Source organism: Miscanthus floridulus, chromosome 10 (genome assembly GCF_019320115.1).
Source record: "Miscanthus floridulus cultivar M001 chromosome 10, ASM1932011v1, whole genome shotgun sequence".
Lineage (NCBI taxonomy): Eukaryota > Viridiplantae > Streptophyta > Magnoliopsida > Poales > Poaceae > Miscanthus > Miscanthus floridulus.
In genome coordinates this window covers 82,060,372-82,086,331 of record NC_089589.1, presented here as the reverse complement: position 1 = coordinate 82,086,331, position 25,960 = coordinate 82,060,372, and the positions used below count along the sequence as shown (strand labels likewise).

The 25,960-nt window shown below is 47.7% G+C and overlaps 1 protein-coding gene across 1 annotated transcript; it reads left to right on the top strand.

The window, feature by feature from the left end:
- Positions 1-3,273: 3,273 nt before the first annotated feature.
- On the top strand, positions 3,274-3,858 carry LOC136488957 (uncharacterized). The gene has a single exon (XM_066485722.1). It carries the CDS (start codon positions 3,274-3,276, stop codon positions 3,856-3,858), a length of 585 nt encoding a protein of 194 aa, XP_066341819.1.
- Positions 3,859-25,960: the final 22,102 nt, after the last annotated feature.

The following is a 25,960-nucleotide window of genomic DNA, read 5'->3' as shown; positions in this document are numbered from 1 at the left end:
GCAAGAGTGATCAATGTCCAGTTCTTCCTCTCAACTACACCATTTTGTTGAGGAGTATATGTTGCGGAGACTTCATGTTTGATTCCAACTTCATCACAATAAGCTTCTATGTTTGTGTTGTCAAACTCTTTCCCATTGTCACTTCTTATCTTCTTGAGCTTCACTTCAAATTCATTTTGTGCTCTCTTGGCAAACTTCTTGAAGCAAGATGCAACTTCGGATTTGTCATGAAGGAAGAATACCCATGTATATCTTGAATAATCATCAACAATCACAAGACAATAAAGATTTCCTCCCAAACTCTTGTATGTTGTTGGTCCAAATAAATCCATGTAAAGGAGTTCTAGCACTCTTGCGGTTGACATGAAAGCTTTTGTTGGATGGGTATTTGCAACTTGCTTGCCGGCTTGACATGCACTACAAAGCTTGTCCTTCTCAAACTTCACATCCTTCAACCCTCTCACTAAATCATTCTTCATAAGCTTCTTGAGTGAGCTCATCCCAACATGAGCAAGTCTTCTATTCCATAACCACCCAAGTGTTGTTTTGGTGAATAGGCATGTCTTCAAGTTTGCATCTTCGGAGGTGAAGTCCACTAGATATAGGTTGTTGTATCTAAATCCTTTGAATATCACATGATCATCATCCTTCTTGGATACAACAACCTCCTTCTCGGTGAACAAGCATTGGAAGCCAAGATCACACAATTGTCCAACGGATAGCAAGTTGAAACTCAATGAAGCAACATATAGCACATTTGAGATGGAATGATCATTTGATATTGCCACTTTGCCCAATCCTTTGACCTTGCCCTTTGAGTTATCTCCAAATGTGATTCTTTCTTGTCCATCTACTTCTTCATCTAGTGAGGTGAACATACGAGGATCACCAGTCATATGTTGTGTGCAACCACTATCAATAACCTAATGACTTCCTGATGTGCGGTAGGCTGGACGATTTGGAAGAGAAGCACCTGGTACCAAATCAATTTGATGCTCAATTCCATGGAGTGTAGGAAGTCCAGCTGGTATCTCATCGGGAAAAACATCTTCGAAGTCCTATAAGAGATCAAGAACAACACTAGGCAGCGATGAAGGTAAATCGTTAGTTGAAAGTAGGACCTCCTTGTGCAAGAGCACAAAGAATGGGGCTGTGGTGTTTCTCACTTCTCTCATATCACTCTTGCTCACAAAGAGACACTCAGTGTGTCGTGGCTGTTTAGGATTGGCATGAGTCTTTATGTGGCTGGATGGGTTAGAACTCTCTCCCTTACTTGTGTTGGGGATCTCACTCAATTTTCTTTTGTCAGATTCCTCTCTTTTCTTGCGAGCCATATCTGAAGCATGTATCTCCTCTAGAGATAATGGAATAAGAACCACCTTCTTGTCATTGTGAATGAAAGTGTGTTTGTTAGACCGTCCAAAATGCACCGAGTCCACATCAAATTGCCAGGGCCGACCAAGCAGCAAATGGCATGCTTGCATGGGGACAATATCACAATCCACCTCTCCATGATAATCACCAATGGAAAATGACAAATGAATCATGGCTGAAACCTTAACTGTCCCGAAATTATTCAACCATTGCATATGGAATAAGGATGCAGAAACATGGCCCAATTTTGCAGGTATAGCTGTGTTGTAACATGGCTTTGGCAGGTGGCGAAGGCCCCCGACAGTGAGGTGTCGCCAAGGCGTCTTCGACCGTCTTACGGCGGAGACTCGGCACTGACCAAAGGAGTTTTCCCGGCTATGCTCGAAGGGTGCCGAATCTCCTTCTCGTCATGGACTCCGCTCAGGCGGGCGTCTCCGGTATCACGTGCGGAGGCCGCCTTATCTCCAAATTAATCAAACAGACGATCTTGCCTAAGTGTGCGCAGGTACTCAAGCGTAGGCGCTCGCAGTCCGCGCAAACACGCCAGCATGACCCCTGCCCGGCCGGGCGGAGACCTGCGGATGATGCCTCCGCCCGGACCGATGGAGGTCCTCCAAGGCGACTGTGCGCCCCTAAAGGCGGAGGACAGCGGCAAGAACCGTGGCCCCACGTGGACGGGCGGAGACTAGCGGATGACGCCTCCGCCCGGACCGACGGAGGTCCTCCAAGGCAACTGCGCGCCCCTGAAGGCGGAGGACAACGGCAAGAACCGTGGCCCACGCGGTCGAGCGGAGACCCGCGGGTAACGCTTCTGACCGTCCGACGGAGACCCACCGGGCAGCGGCGCACCCGTGGAGACGAAGGCCGGTGCTGGGGAACTCAGGCCTTTGGGCCGAAGATCGAGCTATAGTGGGCCGGATGCTGGTGGAAGCCCATCACTCGAAGACGGTATGGCAGGATTGCCCCGCGAACAAGAGGCTAGCGATGGAATATTCCAGGAATGTACTGTAGTAGTTGAGGGGCATTGTAATAAATTCTGTTAGGTAGTAGTTGAGCCCTATAAATATGGGACACTTGTAACCGAGACGGTTGGTTGGTGGATGAATTAATGAAACCCTAGCTTTCCGAGCCATTCCCTTACTCGACACTCTCCCCCTTTGTCATTTCCTTCCCAAGCCTCTGCCCGAGGCCAACCGTCCGTCAGGCGGAGGCCTTGGCCACTTCCACGTAGTTTGAAACTGCAAGTTTCAACATTGGCGCCCACCGTGGTTAGGCCAAGGCAAACCAACGATGGCAGGGAAATGAAAGACCACCATCAGAGCAGCAGTGACCATGGGTCAGCGAGGAAGGCCTAGGCGCAACACTCGTAGCGCCTACGCAACCTCGCCAGCGGAGGATGACACCAGAGCAGATGCCCAGGGTCAACCACCGGAACCCCAAGACCGAGAGATTCAAGATCCGGAGGCCCAACCAAATTCAGCCACGGCACCCGAGCAAGAACTGCAACAGCTGCAAGCACAGTTGCAAAGAGCGCAACAAGAGAGGGACATAATGGCAGCAGCATTTGCAGCTAATCAGCAAGCTATTCAAGCATCAGCACAAGCAGCAGAAATAAGGCAGCAGTTGGCAGTCCTATATGCTAAGATGCTAAGTATGCAGCATGCAGTACCAGCAACAACCTCCGCAATCCCAGCCTCCGTAGCAACACCAACTGCAACCATGCTTCAAGGTTCTACGCCAGTGATCAGCCAGCCGACAATACCATCTCAGGTGATGCGGAGGCCTATCGATCTCAAGTCACCACTATCTGAAGGCATACAACAATCGCCATGGCCAACAGCGTACAAGCCAATCACACTACCCAAGTTCAACGGAAAGACTGACCCCCATTAGTTCATCATGAGTTACGAAGCAGCAGTAGCCTCCGCCGGCAGAGACGACGCCGTCTTAGCAAAGTCATTTGTCATTGCAGCCGAAGGTGACACACTGGCTTGGTATTCTATGCTCAAACCAAGTACAGTCTACTCTTGGGAGAACCTCCGGGACAAGATATTGGCAAACTTCAAAGGCCTAACAGCACAGTCGCTGACTTCCACAGATCTGTTTCAGTGTAAGCAAATGCAGGGAGAGACACTCCATGACTACTTCCAGAAATTCATGCAACTAAAGGCGAAGGCACCAGATGTCCCAGACGAGATCGCCATCGAAGCAGCAATCAAAGGCCTCCGAATTGGGCCGTTCGCAGCACACTTAGCAAGAGAGAAACCAACCTCCATACAGCAATTGTATGACCAATTTGAGAAGTACTACAGATCAAACAATGACCTGCGCAAGAGGCTGGAGGAGCAAGGTCAAAACAGACAACAAAACAGCAGCAAAAATCCCCAGAAAACCTATACGAACCAGAATGTATCAAATCAGAAGCCAGGCCAGGGGCAAGTGCTCAGTATCGAGGGTCAACCCCACACTGAGCAATGGCAATAGACAGCGCCAACACGGCCGGAGACCCAGACAAGGAACCAAGATCGGCAAGGTTACCAAGGCAAAAACTGGAACAGAAACCAAAGCCAGAAACAACGCAGGCCATATTACATTTTTCACGGCGAAAACGCAGGGCACAGCACCAAAGATTGTCTGAAGACAAAAGAAACACAAGAAAGGATAAAGAACAAGCAAACTGCTCAACCTCCGACACAGCAGAGTGCAAGAGAGGTCAACACCACATACACAACTAGCCACCAGCAGTACTGCCCAATGTACCCAGCGCTAAACGCAACCCAAATACATCCCTCCACACTGGCCTCTGCCTATTACCCAAACTTCCTACCAGCATGGCGGTCATCACCTTCGCAGCAGCCTCCGGCAGGCAACTATAGGTTGGACGCAAGCTTGACCTACATAAACCCAAAATCTCCCCATATAACCTACCTTGAAACAAACACACCAGAGCAAAACCGAATAAGGTTCGAGCCTTCGCAGCCACAGCACCACATGCAACAATTGCCTTCGCCACCACCGCACAACCAACCCCAAACACCAAAAAACGAGCCGAACCCAGAAAACCAAGTCAACCCTCATGGAGCACTGCCAACAATTGGCATGATATTGCCAATCGCCGGAGGATCATCAATGGAGTTTCAAACAAAAAAGCAGAAAAAGGATCACCTCTGCCTGGTAAACAATGTAGCAGTCCAAGGCCCAGCGAAACACACAGATTGGTCCAGAGTCCCAATCACCTTCACAGAAGATCTCCAGCTAGAGAGCTACCCTCACACAGACGCAATGGTGATCAGGACAAACATAGCAGCATGGGAGATAAGCAGAATACTGATCGACACTGGCAGTTCAGCAGATATAATCTTCACAAATACCTTCGACCAAATGAAGCTCAGCAGAAATCAACTACAGCCCTCCGAATCCCCCTTAATAGGATTCGGAGGCAAGCAGATACAAGCATTAGGAAAAATCTCACTCCCAGTGTCGTTCGGAACCCAAGTGAATGCCAGAACCAAGTACATAACGTTCGACATCGTTGATTTGTATTATCCATACAATGCCATCTTGGGAAGAGGATTCACAACCAAATTCAATGCAGCCCTGCATATGGCCTACCTGTGCATGAAAATACCAGCACTCCATGGTATTATCACAGTCCGAGGTAGCCAGAAAGAAGCAAGAAACATAGAGAAAGCTATCTACAGAGCCCAAAGAAACATCAATGCAGTCGAGTCGGTGAACAAAGAACTACAGCCTCTAGACATGCCCAAAGGAGAAACAGATATGGCAGGACAGGAAGAGACAAAGCTGATCCCTTTAGAAAAAGAGTTACCAGACAGAAAAGTGACAATCAGCTCAAAATTGTGCAAGGTAGAAGAAGAAGAGCTCATGGCAACCCTAGTCAAAAACAAGGACATCTTTGCCTGGTCAGCCTCTGACCTCCAGGGAGTCAACAGGGACATCATACAGCACGAACTGGACATCAACGAAAACATGAGACCAAGAAAGCAGAAACAGAGAAAAATGTCGGAGGACAGAATCCTGGCAGCAAAGGCGGAGGTGCAAAGACTGCTAGATGCAAAAGTGATCAGAGAAGTCAAGTATTCTGAATGGCTTGCAAACGTAGTCTTGGTACCAAAGAAAAATGGCAAAATGAGAATGTGCATAGATTTCACAGATCTGAATAAAGCTTGCAAGAAAGACCCTTTCCCATTGCCAAGAATAGACGCCTCTGTCGACAAAGCAGCTAGATGCCAGAGGTTCTCTCTCCTCAACTATTTCTCTGGGTATCACCAAATCTGGATGAAAAAAGAAGATGAAGACAAAACAAGTTTCACCACCCCATTTGGGACATACTGCTACACCAGAATGCCGGAGGGACTCAAGAATGCCGGAGCAACCTTTGCCAGAATGACAAAGGAGGTTTTGGGATCACAGCTAGATAGAAACATCATAGCCTATGTCGACGACATAGTGGTCATGAGCAAGAACAAGGACGACCACGTCTCCGACTTACAGGAGACCTTCGCCAACCTAAGGACAGCTGACCTCCACCTCAACCCAGAGAAATGTATATTCGGAGTCACAAAAGGGAAGATGCTCGGTTATATCATAAGCAGCGAAGGCATCAAAGCGAACCCGGACAAAACCAGAGCAATAATGGCAATGGGAGAGCCCAAAAACAAGAAGGAAGTACAAAAGCTAACGGGAAGAATAGCTGCGCTCAACAGATTCATCTCAAAATTAGCAGAACGCAGCCTACCCTTCTTCCAAGCCCTAAGGGGCGGAGACAACTTCGAATGGGGGTCCAAGCAGTCGGAGGCATTTCACAACTTGAAAGAGTATCTGGCAAACTCATTGATGGTCTCCGTCCCAGAAGCAGACAGCCACCTATTGTTGTATGTGGTGGCCTCCGACCATGCAGTCAGCGCAGTTTTAATCCACGAGCTAGAAAAAGAAGCAGGCAAAACTCAAAAACCAGTTTATTTCATCTCAGAAGCATTGTCCGGAGCCAAACTAAACTATATAGAGGTAGAGAAAGTTGCCTACGCGGTGCTGATGGCATCAAGAAAACTAAAGCATTACTTTCAAGCCCATGAAATCTCAGTTCCAACATCGCTGCCACTACAAGACTTGCTCAGAAACAAAGAAGCCTCTGGCAGAATAGGCAAATGGGCTACAGAGCTATCACAGTTTGGAATCTCATACGTCCCCAGAACAGCAATCAAATCACAAGCATTAGCTGATTTTGTAACAGATTGGACACCTCCGACAGAGCCTAAGGTACAACCACCAACTCAAGGCTAGATAGCATTCACGGATGGAGCCTAGGGCCAAGCCGGAGCAGGAGCCTCCGCTATCCTAACGGCACCCTCTGGCGTCAAACTGAAATACGCAGCAAGGCTAGAGTTCAAATCAATAAACAATACAGCAGAATATGAAGCCCTGATCTTAGCGCTGAGCAAAGCAAAGGCCTTAGGGGCAAAAACATTGACAGTCAAAATAAATTCTAAAGTGGTCACCGGCCAAGTAGAGAAAGAATACACAGCAAGAGAGCCAGAACTCATCAAATACCTATCCGTAGTCAGAAATTTGGAGCGGAGATTCGAGGGTTTCACCCTGAAGCACATTCCAAGATCAGAAAATGCAGAGGCAGATGAATTGGCAAAGGCTACGGCAAACAACCTACCACTGCCTCCCAACACTTTTTACCAGACATTGAAGTTTCTGGCAACCGCGGAGACATCCAAGGCACTAAAACCAATACTTCAACTGCACAATGAAGATTGGAGAAAGGTGATAACAGAATTCCTAGAAGGCAAAGCCACCGAAGAAGATGAAGCAAAAGCAGCAAGAATGCAGGCCAGGGCAAGAAACTACATAATCATAAACGGCGTACTGTACAAGAAGGGAGTAGTCCAGCCACTCCTCAAATGCATATCGCAGAGCGAAGGCATAGAGTTGCTTCAAGAAATACACTCAGGAATTTGTGGGTCGCACATTGGCTCCAGAGCTTTATCAGCAAAGGCAATAAGGCAAGGCTTCTATTGGCCAACACACATACAAGACGCAGAGCAGACAGTCAGAACATGCAAAGCATGCCAAACATTCTCTCTAGGACAATCGAAGCCATCGTCGGAGACCCAGCTTATACCTCCAACATGGCCACTGCAAAGATGGGGGATGGACCTGGTTGGCCCTTTACCCCCATCCCAAGGAGGAAACAGATTCGCAGTAGTAGCAGTGGAATACTTCACAAGATGGATAGAGGCAAAGCCGCTGGCGAAGATAACCTCAGAAACCATCAGAAAATTCTTCTGGCAGAACATTGTTTGCAGATTCGGTGTACCTAGGATCTTGACAGTAGACAATGAGAAACAATTCAATTCAGAGAACTTCAAAGAATTCTGCAAAAGCATAGGGACAAAATTAGCCTTTGCCTCGGTATACCACCCAGAGTCCAATGGAGCAGTGGAAAGAGCAAACAGAATAGTCTTTTCAGCAATATCAAAAACACTGTTGGGCCTACGCAAAGGAAAATGGATAGATGAATTACCAAGAGTTATTTGGTCACACAATACATCCATCTCATGAACAATAGGATTCACACCATTCAAACTGCTTTATGGAGAAGAGGCCATGATGCCAGAAGAAATAAAGCATGAGAGCCTCCGCACAACAAGCCAGCTGATGTTGCAGGATGAAGAATATGCAAAAGAAATAATAGAAGCCACCAGACTGGAAGCAGTCGACAACATCGCAAAATATCAGTCCCAAACCAAGAAGTGGAGAGACTCTAAGGTAGTAAGGAAAGACATAAACCACAGAGACCTCGTACTCAGGAGAAAACCCAACGCGCAGCTCGTCGGCAAGTTGCAACCAAAATGGGAAGGCCCATACACAGCAACGGCAACAGGCCGACCTGGTTCCTTCCACTTGACCGACAGCGAAGGTGTCACAACAACCCACACATGGAATATTGACAGCCTTCGCAGATACTACATCTAGGCAATGTACCAAAGGGCAACCTCCGCAAAATATAAGCGGAGGCCCCTACATGCATTTACCTTAGTTTTTTTTACTTAAATCAAAACAAAATGTAAAAGAGCCTGCACTCTTTTCCTCACAGGGGAACTCCAAGAGGAGGTGAGGTTTTTAACGAGGCAGGCTCAGTGTAAAAATCCTCTAAAAGTATAAAGAGGTAATTCCCCAAAATGACGCCTCAAAGAACACAAAACCAAAAGCGGCCAGCTATGGCACCGCAATATTCGGTAAACAAAAACAACAGGTCCTTTCAAAGCGCTAGCCATAGGCAAGGGCAATTTGAAACGACCTCTACAGCCAAATAGGCCTTCGCTCTTGACAAAGACCTGACCAAAGTCAGGCATCAGGGCAAAATTTTCCTTTGGCCAACAAGGCCTCCGACCCTTGACAAAGACCTGACCAAAGTCAGGCATTAGGGCAAAATTTTCCATTGGCCAAAAAGGCCTCCGACCCTTGACAAAGACCTGCCCAAAGACAGGCATCAGGGCAAAATTTCTTTTGGTCAAAGAGGCCTCCGACCCTTGACAAAGACCTGACCAAAGTCAGGCATCCAGGCAAAATTCTCTTTTGGCAAAATAGCCATCCAACCCAGGAAAAATGTCTCCGCCATCCAAAACAGGAAAACCAATAAATGCCCGACAAAACACTGCCACCAATGCGGCGCCAGACCTCTTTACTTCGAAAAGATCTCAAGGGGAACAAATAAATAAGGCAAGATACAGGCCATCAAAGCCAAGATATGTTCCAACTAACAACGTACAAAAATGTTAACCCACGAAGGCAACCACCACACTATAAAAATGGATTCCCCCCATACCCCAAAGAAACTCAGTTGGCATAAGGCGCAAGGGCGCAAGGGGGGAGCAAGGCGCAGCACAGGCAAAAGCCATAGCGATAGCCATGGAGGCAGGGGTCTCCTTAAATATCCAAGTCGACTGTAGATATTGTACGAAAACTCGTAAGGGCGGAAGCAACGGTAGATAGTCAGAGACAGTGGGAAAAGAGAGAGGGCCTACGGCACGGTGATGACCGACGAAGGCCTACGAAAGCAGGGGGATATCGCACGAAAACTCGTAACATCCCCCTGACTCCGGAGACCTAACCTGCCATCTCCAAAGATCAACCATATCCCATGGGAGTACGGCGTCGGAGACCCATGCCTCCAGACAGCTAAAACACCCAGCTAAAGAAACATCAAAAGTCTCCGCCGTCTGCACAAGCTGCGCCAAACCTCTAGTCGGATCAAACACCGATCCGGCAAGCCTCGCCAGGCGGACTTCAAGTACGCCTCCGCCGATTGAAAAACGGCGGAGAATTCTACCCTGGCCATCAAGCAAGCACAGAGAAGGAGAAAAAATGGGGCGAAGGTCCTAGCCACCACCTCTGTATCGCGCTCGATCGCCAAGGTGAAGGACAACGGTGCGCGAGCTCGGGACTAGACGAGATATGTAAACCACCACGACGGGATCAAGCCACCGCACAAACAATCAAGAAAGTCAACCTGTCTTGTATTCCATAAAGTGTCAAGAAACATTCTTATAGGACACCAACTTGAAATAAAATACTAACTATTGTGGCGGAGGTCCACGCCAAGCAAGCGCATGAGTAAACTCAGCACGCTCGTCGTCTATGTCAAACCTAACTGACTCAAAAACGTCGTGCGCAACGCTGCGGGGAAAGGCCGAACGCCAATACTCCCAGAGCTCTCTGCTCACGTAAAGACCGTCGTTGTAGAGAGTCAAAGGAGCAACATCTTGCGCAGGCTCCCGGTTCGGAACCTGCGCAAGGTTAAAATTTTCCACAAAAACATTCAGGAAAAAATATACTTTATTCATAAAAAGCCCAGTTGGACTGCAAGATACAAGCTAGCACAACTAAATGCTACAAAGGGCCTAGACCTCCGGCACATCGGCCGCAGCAGAAGTCTTTGGAGCGGAGCTCGTATCAACGGTGGGCGGGCACGGCCCCCGACCACCGCCTCCGCCGATCGTAGATCCCCCCGGAACACCACCGGCGGCGAAGGCCACAACCGCAGTCGCCGAGCGCGGAATCGATGGAGGCCTGCCCGCAAGACCTTTCTGCGCATCCTGCAACACAGGCCAGAATGTCAAGAAACACAAAAAAAAGAAGGCCGACTACACAAACTATAAATACCTTCACCCTCTTGTCCTCCGCCAGTTTCCGGGCTGCTGATCTCCCAAATGGAGCCCAAAAGTGCCCGATGAAATTTCTCAAGGTTTTTCGCAAACCAAGAGAAGTCTCACCGAGTTCCTCCGGACCAGGCAGCGCCCCCTCCAGAATACCTTCGGTGTGCATACACCCACCGCGTGCCAAAAGTTTGGCATAGTTCGTCACTCCCGCCAGTGCCCCGTAGTCCGTGCAACCATTGATCAGACCGGGGAGCTTCGCAAGATGACGTTTTAGCCAGGAGGCGAGGGCGTACACGCTGTCTTCCTCCGGAAGAGCGGAGGTTTCTCCTCCGACCTCAGCGACGGTGGCCTGGTAATGACCAACGATCGCAGTGAGGACCCCCTTGATCGAGTCTAGATGCCTCGTCGTTAGAGAAAGCTGCTCCCTCACCGCCGCTGCGGATTCCTTCTCGGAGGCAAGCTCTCGGCGGAGACCCTCGGTCAGCTCACTTGCCCTATGGGCCTGCTCGGCGGACAATGCCTCCGCCTCCTGGGCCTTCGTGGCATCGGCCCTTAAGCTATCCTTTTCTCGCTCTTTCTCCATAAGAGACAGGCGGAGAGCCGCGACAGAGTCCGTCAAACCACCTTTTTCACCTTCCAGGCGCTCGACTTCCGCCTTGAGTGCCTCGATCGCGACGTCACGGTCGCAGACCTCATGGGTACAGCGTTCCTCCATAACAACACCCGTGTGATACCCCTGTGGCCAGAGAAAAAAACCAAAGCAAACAGCGGTGAAATTAAGAACAAGTCTACAAGCAAACATACACGAAAAATAGTAAAAGAAGGAAAGGGGCAAAATCGCCGGAGACGAACCAGGCACTGGTGTTCGAGGTGAACGCGGAGAAGCTGGAAGAAATCCATATCCCTCAGACGTCGTTTAAAGCGATCTGTCCAAACAAGAAGAAACAAACACAAAACAATAAGGTGAGAAGCAGATCTCACGATAAACGCACCAACAACCAAAGACCACCTCCGACGTCTCCAAGAACGGCAAGATAACACTCCCCCCAACCTGAGATAGAAGTGTCAGAGGAACCTACACAAAAAATACACAACAACAACAACAGCTCAGGTCAGAGAATAGATCAAAAACAAGCCAGATGATGACCAAAGTAAAAACATTTTCTACTTACTCGGACCTGGCTCCGTCGGCCCCGGTTGCCCCGGACCGAACCTAGCGCCCCTAGCGGCTGCTCGCTCCTCCGGGGTGAGAAGCCCGGCCATGACATCATCTGCAAAGCAGCAGACGCACAGTAGTGGTACTTAGCCCAACATGCAAAGGAATCAGACGGGCGAAGACAATAAACACAAAGGTGTGCGCCAGATAGACCTACACATATAAAGCCCTGGTAGGGCAGCTTCCTGCGCCCTCTGAGCAGAAGTCTCCGTCATATCGTACGGCGAAGGCCCAAGGAGCCGGACTTCATCAGCGAGCGGCCCGGAGGACGGAGGACTCAAGGAAGCCCGAGCTGCCAGGGCCTCCTCGGCAGGAGCGGCATCCAGCCGCTCGACGTCGGCCACAGGCACGGGCGAAGGCGCGACAGCGGTAGGGGATGAAGGATCATGCCGCGAGATGGCCTCTGTGTCCTCTTTAGAGCTCGAGCACAGCCCACCAAGAACGTCGGGCATAGGCTCGATGGTGCTACCTTCCGGCTATTCACCGACGCTCGTAGCACCATGCGAGGAGCGCGCCGGGGCAACGCCGGTTTTCGGCCACCCGACACCGCTCATGGCTCCGCCCACTGGGCACACCAGAGCTGCGAGAGCGCCGCGATCCCCTTCGCTCGCAACTCGAGCATCCGCTGATGGAGCGGAGGAGCTCTCGACGTCTTCATTGCCGGCGGAGGCAGCGCCCGCGCTGCTAGTAGAAGAAAAGGCCGGCGCGATCAACGGAGCTCCGCTTTTCTTCCTCTTTTTCACAGGCGCCCGAGAGCCGACGACGCCTTTCCTCTTTTTAGACTCAGCCTCCGCCGTAACATTCTTCGTGTAGGCCTTCTTCTTTTTCTTCTCAATCAAGGCCAGGACCTCAGCGGGAACCTCGCGCTCCTGGTAGATAATCCCGACCTCCTCAAAAACTTGATTAAGCCACGGCATGGTGCCTGCCACGGCCATCCGAGACGTGTACTCACGCTCGGAAATCTTGCCGACCAACCCTATCATGGCCTCCTCGACTTCAGAGATGAAACCGTCCTCCGTTACTCCCTCCCCCAAAGATTGACCGAAGCGAGGGAATGGAATCCCGGCCTCCGGCCCGAAAATGGGAACCTTGACCTATTCCAGCTAAAAAACTGGGTTGTTTTTGCCCAAGGGCTAGTAGTTGGAGGCCATGATTTCCTCCACCAGATCGCGGTCGCCAGAGTAGCGGCACGCCGCCGCAAAGGCCCGATCACAGGCCTCCCGAGTCGGAGACACCGCCTCCGGCGGGTCCACGCACGTGTGCGGCGCCATATCATCCATCCGAGAAGTCAATGGGTACTCGGAGACCTCCTCGCCATCCTCAGTCATGTTGCGGACCCCGTAAGTCTTCACGTAGAACCACTGCTCTAGCCAGCCGCGGTCCCACTTGCCCTTCTAGCAAAAAGAGATCTCCAAGCGGTCCACGCCTTGGTTCCTCTTAGACATGAAGGTGCAACTACCATACTGGTAGGTCACCTCCACCTCCTTGCCATCCCACACCTCCTTCTTCTTCTTTGGCTGCTTCTACAGCTCATAGTAAGTACAAAAGGTGTCCACGTCCGGCTCGGCACCATAAGAGACGCACTCCCAGCAGAATTTGCTAAGCATCAGGAAAGCAGTGGGCGTCAGATGATGGAGCTAGACATTGAAGGTCTCCAACAGCCAGCGAAGGAAGGGGATGTAAGGAAAGCGAAGACCGCAGGTGAAGAAGTCCCGAAAGACCACCGCATATCCTTCCTCTGGCTCCGGAATAGTCTGACCCGGCGGAGGGATTTTTACCCTAGAAGAAGGGAAACATGACTCCTTCAACATCTCCGCAATTGCATCCTCAGTAATAGAGGACGGGCCAAAGTCCCAAGACTTTATCGCCATCTCTCCGGGGCCCGCGGCGATTAAGTCTCCGATAGAAGCAGAGACACTACCCAAATCCTCTTCCACCACCTTTTCCAGCTCTAGCACGAAGGCATAAGCAAGCATGCACTCCTCAAAGTGCGCACCCCAGCCGACGGCCCTAACGCCGAGAAGATGGCGGTAGGGTCCGAAGAAGGCGGGCCGACAAGTTTGGGCGGAGGTGGAAAGAAAAGCCACCACGACAGCAACCTAAAAGCGAAGCGCGAATAGAAAGACGGGACGCGCGAGGGCAGCAAGACGCGAAAGCGAAGAGGGCAAGGAGCGATTTCTCGAGTGCGATGAAAGCGAATGAACGGCGTGTGGGGGGGCCCCACCACCAAGAGCACCCTTATATAGGCAGCGGGCAGGCGGTATGACTCCCGCTACGCAACGGTTGCCTCCGAAAAATCCGCCCGCTGCGCAACGGTCACCTCCGAAAAAATCGCGAGGAACGCAACGGACACTGACGTGGCAGAAACGGCCGCAACTTAGGGCAACGGCTAGATATGCCGCCCAATAGCTACTCTCAACGAGACCAACGGCTGCGCTAGAGCGGGCCAGGGGGGAAGTAGCAGGGCCTCGGTCGAAGACACCAAAGGCGGCCTCCGCCCCCGTGGGCGCTTTCGGCCAAGGCGTTTTGAGCTCACGGCACGCTCCGGCGAACCATGGCCTCAAAAGGGGGGAACTGTTATAACATGGCTTTGGCAGGTGGCGAAGGCCCCCGACAGCGAGGTGTCGCCAAGGCGTCTTCGACCGTCTTACGGCGGAGACTCGGCACTGACCAAAGGAGTTTTCCTGGCTATGCTCGAAGGGTGCCGAATCTCCTTCTCATCATGGACTCCGCTCAGGCGGGCGTCTCTGGTATCACATGCGGAGGCTGCCTTATCTCCAAACTAATCAAACAGACGATCTTGCCTAAGTGTGCGCAGGTACTCAAGCGCAGGCGCTCGCAGTCTGCGCAAACGCGCCAGCATGACCCCTGCCCGGCCGGGCGGAGACCTGCGGATGACGCTTCCGCCCAGACCGGCGGAGGTCCTCCAAGGCGACTGCGCGCCCCTGAAGGCGGAGGACAGCGGCAAGAACCGTGGCCCCACACAGACAGGTGGAGACCAGCAGATGACGCCTCCGCCCGGACCGGCGGAGGTCCTCCAAGGCAACTGCGCACCCCTGAAGGCGGAGGACAACGGCAAGAACCATGGCCCACGCGGCCGGGCAAAGACCCGCGGGTAACGCCTCCGACCGTCCGGCGGAGACCCGCCGAGGCAGCGGCGCACCCCTGGAGACGAAGGCTGGCGCTGGGGAACTCAGGCCTTTGGGCCGAAGATCGAGCTACAGTGGGCCGGATGCTGGTGGAAGCCCATCACTCGAAGACGGTATGGCAGGATTGCCCCGCGAACAAGAGGCTAGCGACGGAATATTCCAGGAATGTACTGTAGCAGTTGAGGGGCATTGTAATAAATTCTGTAAGGTAGTAGTTGAGCCCTATAAATATGGGACACTTGTAACTGAGACGGTTGGTTGGTGGATGAATTAATGAAACCCTAGCTTTCCGAGCCATTCCCTTACTCAACACTCTCCCCCTTTGTCATTTCCTTCCCGAGCCTCCGCCCGAGGCCGACCGTCCATCAGGCGGAGGCCTTGGCCACTTCCACGTAGTTTGAAACCACAAGTTTCAACAAGCTGTAACAAACTATTGAATCATAGTTGAGGTTGAGTTATCCTTGTCCACATCACTTCCACCGGTCTTGTAGTTTACCTACACACAAGAGATTAAGCTTTAGGAACCCAAACTTGTTGAGGGCCCTTCACCTTCTCAACAAGTGACTTTGCAACCCAAATTTTCTTAGGCCTATTCTTATTTGGAGGTCCTAAGAACATCACTTTCATCTTTCTACTAGAATTCTTTCTAATCATATAGTGAGCATTGAAGGCAAAAGGTCTAGCATGCTTGGGCAAGGGTTGTGGTGGTGGAGTTTGGCACTCATGAGCAAAGTGGCCTTCTTGTCCACACTCAAAGCATCTCTTTGGCTTTGGCTTTGGCTTTGGCTTTGATTGTTGTTGTTGAGCTTGAGCCTTCTTCTCTTTGTTTGCCATGTACCCAATGCCACTTCTATCCATCTTCATGACGGTGTTCATTAGGAGCTCACTTTGAAGATATTTGCCTCTAGTGAACTTGCTCAATCCAATCTTAAGATGCTCTTTCTCCAACTTGAGCTTCTTGTTTTCTTCCTTGAGAGCGTCATTGTTCTTTTCTTCCTTGAGCTTCTTGTTCTCATCTTTGAGCTTCTCATTCTCAAGGATCAAACCATCATCATGAACAATAGTTTCTAGCACAATAGGCTTAGTGGTTTTGAGTTCTTCAAGATCCTTCTTGAGCTTTGCATTATCATTCTTGAGCTTGACAAACTCATCATAGTCATTGGCTTCAACCACTTGCTTGCCCTTGCTACTAGAACTTTGCTCAATGCTCTCAATAATCAAGTCATCACATGATGTAGCTACATCAATCTTAACAACATCGTTAGTAGCATCATGTGGCTCATTGGATAAGAATTCTTGAGCAATAACAAGGGTATCATGATTAACCTTAAGAGTAATGTATTCATCTTTTAGCTTGTTATGGCTAGTGATGAGCTCTTTGTGCACCCACTCAAGTTTATCATATTTATCTTTAAGCTCTTTCTTAGAAGATTTGAGCTCCTTGAGTTTGGATGAGATAGCATCATTTTCTTCTCTAAGCTCAACACTAGCCTTTTCGGCTATCTCATATTTAGCTAAAAGAGAATCATTCTTAATCTCAAGCTTTTCATTTTTAGCTCTAGTCTTTATAATGATCTTAGTGTATTTCTTTAGTAATTTAGCAAGATCATCATAAGTAGGTGACTCATATTCATCATCGCTATCACTATCACTATCATCATTATGAGCATGATCATCACCACTACTATCATCATCATGTGATACCTTTCGTTCACCTTTGGCCATAAGGCATAGGTGTGTAGAGGATGATGGCGGTGGTGGCGGTGAAGATGATGAGTTAATAGCAATGGTAGCCACCTTCTCGTTGTCACTTTCATCATCGGATGATCCACTAGATGAATCAATGTCCGTGAGCCAATCACCGACGATGTAAGCCTTTCCACTCTTCTTCTTCTTGTGGAAGTCCTTCTTGCCATCTCTCTTCTTGTATGGCTTGTTCTTTTTCTTCTCATCTTCATCTTCATTGCTTGAGTCATCTTTCTTGCCCTTGTTCTTGTTCTTGAACTTGTCTTTCTTGGGCTTTGTACATTGGTGAGCTAGATGACCAAGTTCTCCACAATTGTAGCAATCCATTTCGGAGATTGGCTTCCTTCTAGAGCTAGTGAAGAACTTCTTCTTCTTGCCGTCAAACTTGATGCCACTCTTGTTGAGCTTCTTTAGCATCTTGGCGGTCTTCTTCACCATGAGAGTAAGACTTTCATCATCAACTTCATCATCACTTGAGCTCTCATACTCAAGTCTTGCCTTGCCCTTCTCTTGGCTAGCTTTGAATGCTAAGTCTTTATCTTTCTTCTTGGTAGAGGATGAGCCATCTTGTGGCGTGATGTGCATGTACATCTCATGAGCATTGATCTTTCCCAAGATTTGTGTCGGTGTGGCGGTGGAAAGATCACCTTGATGTAGCACGGTCACAATATGCCCATATTTTTCAATGGGGAGGACACTCAAGATCTTTCTTACAACATCAGATGGTTGCATTTGAGTAAGTCCAAGGCCATTGACTTCCTCTACAAGAACATTCAAACGTGAATACATTTCATTAGCACATTCTTTAGGAAGCATTTCAAAAGAGTTGAGCTTTTCCATGACAAGATGATAGCGTTCCTCATGCTCACTCTTAGTTCCCTCATGGAGCGCACAAACGTCCGACCATAGTGCATGGGCGTCTTTGTGGTTCCTCACCCGATTAAACACATCTTTGCAAAGGCCTCTAAAGATGGTGTTTCAAGCCTTTGCATTCCACTTCTCATAATTAACCTCATCGCCTTGTAGGTTAGTAGCATCCCAAGGTTTTGGGAAGCCTTGTGAGGCGGCTCTAAGTATACCAACATCTAGAGCCTCTAGATACGCCTCCATGCGGATTTTCCAATAAGGAAAGTCATCTCCCTCAAAGATAGGAGGAGGTCTATCCCCGTGAGACATCTTGCTCTAGGCGGTTAAGCCTAAATACGTGAGCATGAGGCTCCGGTACCAATTGAAAGGATCAAGATGCCCAAGAGGGGGGGTGAATTGGGCTAATTCAAAATTTCTTTGCAATAATTAAATCCTATGGCTAGCCCAATTAACCCCTTATGCCTAGAAAGTGTTCCTAATTGTTCTACCACACAAAAGACTTGCAACCTAAGTTCCAATCCTACTCTAGCATGGCAATTCTAAGAATGTAAAGACATGAATTGAATTGCTCAAAGTAAATGCTCAAAGTAAATAGAGAGGAAGGAACGCGGCGATCTTTTGCTGAGGTATCGGAGAGTCGCCACTCCTCACTAGTCCTCGTTGGAGCACCCGCGCAAGGGTGTAGCTCCCCCTTAATCCACGCAAGGATCAAGTGCTCTCTACGGGTTTATTCTTCGACACTCCATCGCGGTGAATCACCCACAACCGCTCACAACTTGAGTTGGGTCACCCACAAACTCCACCGGGTGATCACTGAACTCCCAATCACCACCAAGCCGTCTAGGTGATGGCGATCACCAAGAGTAACAAGCACGAACTCTCACTTGACCATGACAAGCCTAATGAGAAGGTGAATGCACACTTTGCTACTCTTGATCTTCACTAATGAGGTCTCTCTTTTGGATTCTCAAATCTCAATCACCTCACTAGGACCTTGCTCTTCTTGGCACTCTCTAAGGTGTTTCTCAGCTGTTGGAATGAGCAAAAGTACCCCCACACACGAGTGGAGGTGATATTTATAACACCGGCTGAAAAACGAACCGTTATGTGCCTCTGTGGGGTGACCGGACGCTCCGGTCATGTTGACCGGACACTCCAGTCAGTATACCCTGAACTCCAGTGTTTACAGTGTGACCAAACGCTGGCCAGCGTCCGATCAGCACTGACCGGACACGTCCGGTCGTGATTTTCCCTCTCTGGAACCTTACTGGAGTCGACCGGACGCTGGCCCTCAGCGTCCGGTACCATGACCTAGCAGCGTCTGGTCACTTCCACATGCTTTCACCTTGGTCAAATGAACTGACCGGACTCTGAGCCAGCGTCTGGTCACACCGGAGCCAGCGTCCGGTCAGTATTTGACCCTCCATTCACTTCCAACTCTTGAACATATGTGAATGAAGTTTGCTCCATTGGATCATAGTGCTGTTGTGGAGCTACCTAGTGCTAGTTTAAACAAGTGTGCACCACACCTAACTCACTAGACTCACCTAGGTCAAGCTACCCGTTCATACCCCCTTAATAGTATGGCCAAAGGAAAAATAAAATCCTAAACTACTCTAAGTGTCTCTCCAACTCCAATCGACACTTAGAACTAGTCCATCCTTAACCTTGTCATCCATCTTTTGAAAACCAAAATGATTTCCATCGTAGGGGCATGACAACCATGATTGCCCAATCGATCTCCATTACCGTGACCTAACTCAATTGTTTCTGCAAAACACACATTAGTCACAGTAATCACGTATTATCATTAATCACTGAAATCCAACAAGGGGCCTAGATGCTTTCAGGATCAACGGATCAATTGTAGGATGATTGGGAATATGAAGATGGTGTAATGGTATTCTCTCTAGGAGATGATGCAATGGGCTTTGTATTCAGTTGATGGTAGATGATCTGAAGATGCAGATACTAACTTTTTAGTATATATCTTACCCTGGCAAGCCCCGATACATAACCCCTACTTTTCTGCACTTTAAATTATATTTGTGCATTAAGTTTTAAGGAGTTGAATGAAACTCACCTGCATATATATATCTTTATCCTATGAGTCTTACTAGTATAACAGGATCATGTAGAATGCTATGCTACAGGACTCCGGTAGAAGTCGAGTGATTACCTGTCACTCACGAGAGATAGGAAATATATTACTGTATTATTATCACTTAAAAATATAAATGGTGAAAAGGAAAAATGGTGATCGGGCAGGGATATGGTTGGGGTATTGGTGGGTGTAAGAGGTTGTGTCCTATGGCCAACGGGGCATAGCTTGGTTACACTGTTTTCCCTGTCTATATCGGTTAAGGACCGGCCGTTGCATTGGGCTCTAGGCAAGTCACAGACTTATTATCCTGAGCACATACTTGGTTATGGGCATAGGGAAGATTTGTTACTCTCTTGTCATGGGTCCTGGCTCTTTCCGAACCGACTGTTAGGGTGGTTTTTGGGTAGGATGTCCTTGCACCGCACTGAGTCTGGGACTCAGGGGCGGGGGCTTAGAGTCCCAGTTTGGATGGGGACCTAGACCCCATGAAAGGAGGGTAGTGGGTTGGTCCTGCTTATGCCTAGGGTACAAGCGGAGCATGTGTTTTCAGGGTACCCAGTTGGGGGCATTGATTCACGAATCGCCGGGCGATCCGGTACGGCTTGTCTACGGTCTAGCATCGTAGTAAGAACTGAAAGATGAAGGGTGAAGAAAAGGAAATCTGATTGCTTACCACCTGCTTGAAAGTAGCATAGGTGCTTACATAGAATGGTTAGTTAATGAACTAATGTGACTGCTAATAAAAAATGAATATAAGGATGCACGTTTAGTAATGCTTCCTGCAAATGCAGTAAACCCACAAGCCAGATAGACTTGCATATCTTTGGAGTCTTTTCTTTCCTCCTGTCGGGTAAGTCTTGCTGAGTATAATTGAGTACTCAATATTTTATTTCCCCCTATTGCAGGTGACTGGTGGAGGCTAGAGCTGACCTTTGTGTGTGGATTCCTCCTGGTGGGCTCAGAGAGGATTTTCTTTATGCTGCAATCATAGTTTTTATTTATAACACTCACCAAATGTTTTATTAAATGGAAGTTTTATAATATATTGTCGTAATTTATATATCAATATTTCATCATGTCATAAATAGATGTTTAATTCCGCTATAACTCTGTTCACATATTTATATCCCGTTGTTCAATTCAATTATTCATAACTCTGATAATATAATTACATTTCGCTATTATAACAATAAATATTATACTCTGATGTTGTATTAAAGGTGATGTAAGAAATGGTTAAGAATGATGTAAGCTTTATTCTCTCATTTGTGATCCTGATGGAAAAATATGGATTTTCGGGTTCTCCCTTGGGGTGTGCCCAACGGAATTGTGTAATTTGGTGTTCTCCCTTGAGTAATTAGTGTCTAATGGAAGATAAGTACTCTTAGGATGCATTAGATTAGGTGGTTCTGCCACAAGGTAACATAACATGATTGGTGGATAATTTGATCTGTCCTCTCTCAAGCAAGAAATCAAAGAGCTTGTCCGATTTTGTGACACAAAATCACAATTTTTTTTAACTCCTTTTCCCCAAGGATTTGGAACTGTCACTATCTTCTTACCCCAATTCTATTCAGCCATAGCAATCTCCTCTTCTTCATCATCCTCATCATCATCATCAATTAAATATGGATTATAAGCTTTAGCAATTGTGGCATTCTTCTAGAATCGGGTATTCCTGCGCATATTCTGGAATTGGCTATTAAGTGCCGTCATCCATTGAGCCAACTGACCCAAATTGTCAAACTCTTACCCAAGCAGTTTTTCCCTCCATGTTGGCAACATTCTTTGAACAAGTAAAGCAGCTAGCTGATCATCAGTTAAATTAAATAAAAAACACAAATGTCTTGTTTCTTGGAACATCTGAAGAAACTCAGCACCTAATTCAGTAGTTCTTTGCCTTATGGTCGTCAAATCTATGATTTCCTTTCTCCTGTCCTAGCATAGAAATATGTATGAAATTTCTTCTCCAGGTTAGTCCAATTGGCAATAGAATTAACCGGTAACGATGAAAACCAGGTGAAAGCTTGTCCTAATAGGGACAAGGAGAAGAAACAAACCCGATGAGCTTCTTCAATGGATGCTTCGCTCAACTGAGTAAGATACCGACTGACATGTTCTATTGTACTTGTATTATCTTAACCAGTGAACTTAGCAAATTCCAGAAGCCTGTAATTCGTAGGAAGAGCAACCAAATCATACCACTCTGGATATGGACGTTTGTACAAAAAGGTCTGCCCTTTTGGTTTTAAACCGAACCGATTCTTCATCATTTTGGTTACTCTGAGCAATAGCTCATCAGCATTTGAATCTAGATTTTTTTGCAACCGCTGACCCATCTACGGATTAAAATTTTGGGTACCTTGATACCCTGGATTCGAAATCATATGAAGGGTATTATAATCTATGCCATAATGACATCCTTATGGAATCTCTATCTATTGGGTCCTTTACTGATTTGCTACTTGAAGTCTCTAATTGTAAATGTTGGGATCTGTATCTCTATGAATCCTTTGAACTGATGGTGCTATTTTTTGAGCCAACGGCGGTATTTGGCCTGATGTGCCAAAATTAACCATTTGATTCTGAACTTGCCCCGTCGGCTATTGCACATATTGTTCTGATGATCCAAGATTATACTGTATTTGATTAGTAGTGGTACCCTAAACTTGCTCAGATAAGCTCTGAACTACCTCGGCATCATCATTGCCAGCTAGTGCTGTTTCTTGATGGCTAGTACTAGCTTGATTAGTCCCCTGAGTCGACGAATGTGGAATGTTGTAATAAGTCAGTTCAATCTGATCAATTGGATATCCATGAAACACCTCCTCCATGGTATTATGGAATGTGTTCAAAAAAGTTGTATTATGATTCAACATGACATCATGAATAGATTTATTAACAACATCTACAAAGAAACATTTATCATTAGCTTTATCTATATCTGACTGCCCATGTATCAGAACTCTTGGTAGTGGATATTTCTGACCAACTTTATTGTCACTTATCTTGGTGTAGGACGACAAACACTTGTTCTAAAAAATATTCTATAGCTTTACTAATGACATATTTATCCTCATTAGGTAAGTCTTCATAAGGCACCATAAGAATGTCCCTGTTGTTGTGAGCTGCCATGACGATTGTAGGGTCCCACCGAACGTGTCAGAACGCGTGTCGACGCAAAAATGGGGTGATGCGCCTGACAAGCTGCAAGCTGAAACGATCTAGGTAGAGTCAGCTCGGAGATCTGCTTGGCTTCAACATATGACCAGTCGATCCTAAAAATCCCGAAGGCGTGCTAGTCAATTTGATCTGCAATTGACAAGCAGAGAAAGTTTTATTAGTAATTTAGAGTGGAACATGCCGGTTTTGCCCAAACAGTTCCAAGTATGCTGCATTGAGAATAGCCAAACAGGGGAATCGACTAAATAGCCGATACGAGGAGAGATCGACTGTTAAGGACTGTGATGCTCGTGGGTCATGATTGATTTATGATAACAAGTACGATGCACCTAGATATAAGTAATATAAAGAAACATCATCAGCTGGATGAATATAACTAGTGTAACGTATTGAGCCGATGAGTTTAACGAGAAAGGATATAACATACTGACAAATCGACTGTCTAGTACAAATGGATCTACAAACGCTCTGAATCTAATTTGTTTCCATCAACAGTGAGGTTTGAACCGATCTTTATAGCTATGATAATGATGACAAACTAAAGCCAAAGAATCCATAAAACCATCTATACATTGATAGGTTCATGAAAAACATGCTATATGTGTGAAAGTATAGGCAAATTGGTTAAAATAGCCGATGCATGCATAGCAAACAAATAGAGTACATATCTCGATCATGAACAAAACCACTAATCGATAATCTCTAATCTAAAGTCTTACCAGTGAGGTTCGACTGGATCGATGCAGCTATGGTAGTGTCATTAGATTAGATCTCATTAACTAGCGAGTTTATCCAAGATTGAAACATGTCTTTGAATGCCTACTATGCTTGATTGGAATAGAGATAAAACAGTCGATCTAGCAGAATTAAGCAGTCAATTATGAGATTCAAAGTGTGACCAGACTAGAAGATGACCAATTATGACGATATGATACCGATCTATCTCTATCTCAATAAGATGATTTGTTATGATTAATGAAACATTAATTATAACATGATCGATAACTGGTGAATCAGTCAAAAATAGCAAAGAAAAATTTACTAATCTTAGCAGATTCGATAATGGGTGATATTGTATTAAACAACAAGTTATTTAACACAAGATCGATAACTTTGATCTATATTATGGTTCGTAAGAGACGAATCAGCAGATGCAGCCTTATAAACTATGATACAGATCAATAACTAACTTATATTACAACTCATAAGAGATCAATCAGCTGATGCAGCCTTATAAGTAATAATACAAGTCATGACGGTACTCATAGACAAGCCGAAGGTCGATTGGTCGATGCAGCCCTGCTTATTGAAGAACTCGTCGAGATCTATAGTACTCCTACTCCTAAGGGTTGGCGTAAAGCCAAAAAAAGTAATTTGTATTGATTGATTAGTTTTTCTTTATAATAACCGGGGTCCAATATTTATAGAGAGAATTTCTTATTTGACACCAGATAAATGACCCGTTCCTTTCTTGGCCCTTAAAAAATTTCCGTTCCCTATTTGACACCGAGTTCATCTTTCATTCCTTATACGACACTCCGTTCGATTTTCCATCCGTGAACCATTAACTGCCATGTGAAAAGATGATTTTGCCCCTATGGGCCCCACCACCCTTCTCCCTCCTCTCTTCCCTTTCTCCCTCCTGTCGCGTCGCGGCCCCCACCGCTACGGCTGGAGCCCCCTCCCTCCTCCAACGAGCCACGCCACCCGAGGAGGAGAAGAGGGTGAGCTGCCGGCAGATCCAGCCGCCGAGGTGCGTCGCCGCCGCCACCGCCAGAGAAGAAGAGGCGACACGCCGCCGACAGGGACAGCCACGGATCGGAGCCATAGGCGGGAAAGAGGAAGAGGCGACCACGCATGGCAAAGGGGCTACGGCGGCGAGTAGCGCACATGGCGTAGTGAGAGAGGAGTAGGGGCCCAGCAGCGGAGGCGTAGCAAGCCGGGTACCAGCTCCTCCCGGTGACCATACCTACGGCGGCATAGGCAACCGTGCTAGGGGTGCCACTTTGGGGGGCCGCCCACGGCAGTGCGCTGCATGCGCAGGGGCTCGACGCGCTCGGGCCGCCCGTGCTAGGGTTGCCACTCTGAAGGCTGGCCGCGTCGAGGCTTCCCTTGCGATGCCGGTGCACCGCTCGAGAGGGGCCATGCCTGCGTTGATGTGCCTCCTGCGTGGGTGGCCACGTCGGGAGGGAGGAGAGAGAGAGAGAGAGAGATGTGCGCACGACGGGGGGAGGGGAGGCAGGATAGCAGCCGCGGGCCCACGGTTGCTGGCACCGACGGGGTCTAGCCGCACCAGAGGGCACCGCTAGATCTGGAGGAAGAGGAGAGAGAGGGAGGAAGAGGAAGGAAGGGGCGTGCTGCCCACAGGGGCAACATGGATAGAGGGAGAAAGGGAGGAGAGGAGGGAGAAGGGTGGTGGGGCCCATAGGGGCAAAATCGTCTTTTTGCATGGCAGTTAACGGTTCATGGATGGAAAATCGAACGGAGTGTCGTATAAGGAATGAAAGATGAACTCGGTGTCAAATAGGGAACATAATTTTTTTGAGGGCCAAGAAAGGAACGGGTCATTTATTTGGTGTCAAATAAGGAATTCTCTCATATTTATACCCGGAACTTAAACATAAATCCTACTCAAATACGACTCATTACAATTCTTGGAATAAAAGAGAACATTCCTAACTTAAGATAACTTGGACCCTCATCTTTTCCTTTTTGTAGAGTCCGGCATATTCTCTCCGACACCATTCGTACGTAGTCCATTGACATTGTCTACTGATGTTGTCTATAAAATAGCTGATCCTAGTACCGCATCTCAATCAGCTAATATCGATCCTTACGCCATCGATTCCTTGATGACACAATCATGGAAGCTTCGAGTTCCCTCGTTCTTCTTCCTAAATTTTGGTGTAAACAGCAAGCATACCTAATCGTGACTCTTGATAGATGAAAGCTGAATTCCTTAATCTGTATGGGAGTCGAGGTAGGGCACCAATGATCGAATCTAAGACTCGAACTTGTCGAAACGAATCGTAGTAGAATCGGAGATTGAAAAATGTTGAATCTTCTCGATGAGATTGTCCAGCGCATCTTTAGATTGAGTTGGCAGAGCTTGATCAGCTTGGATCTCTAC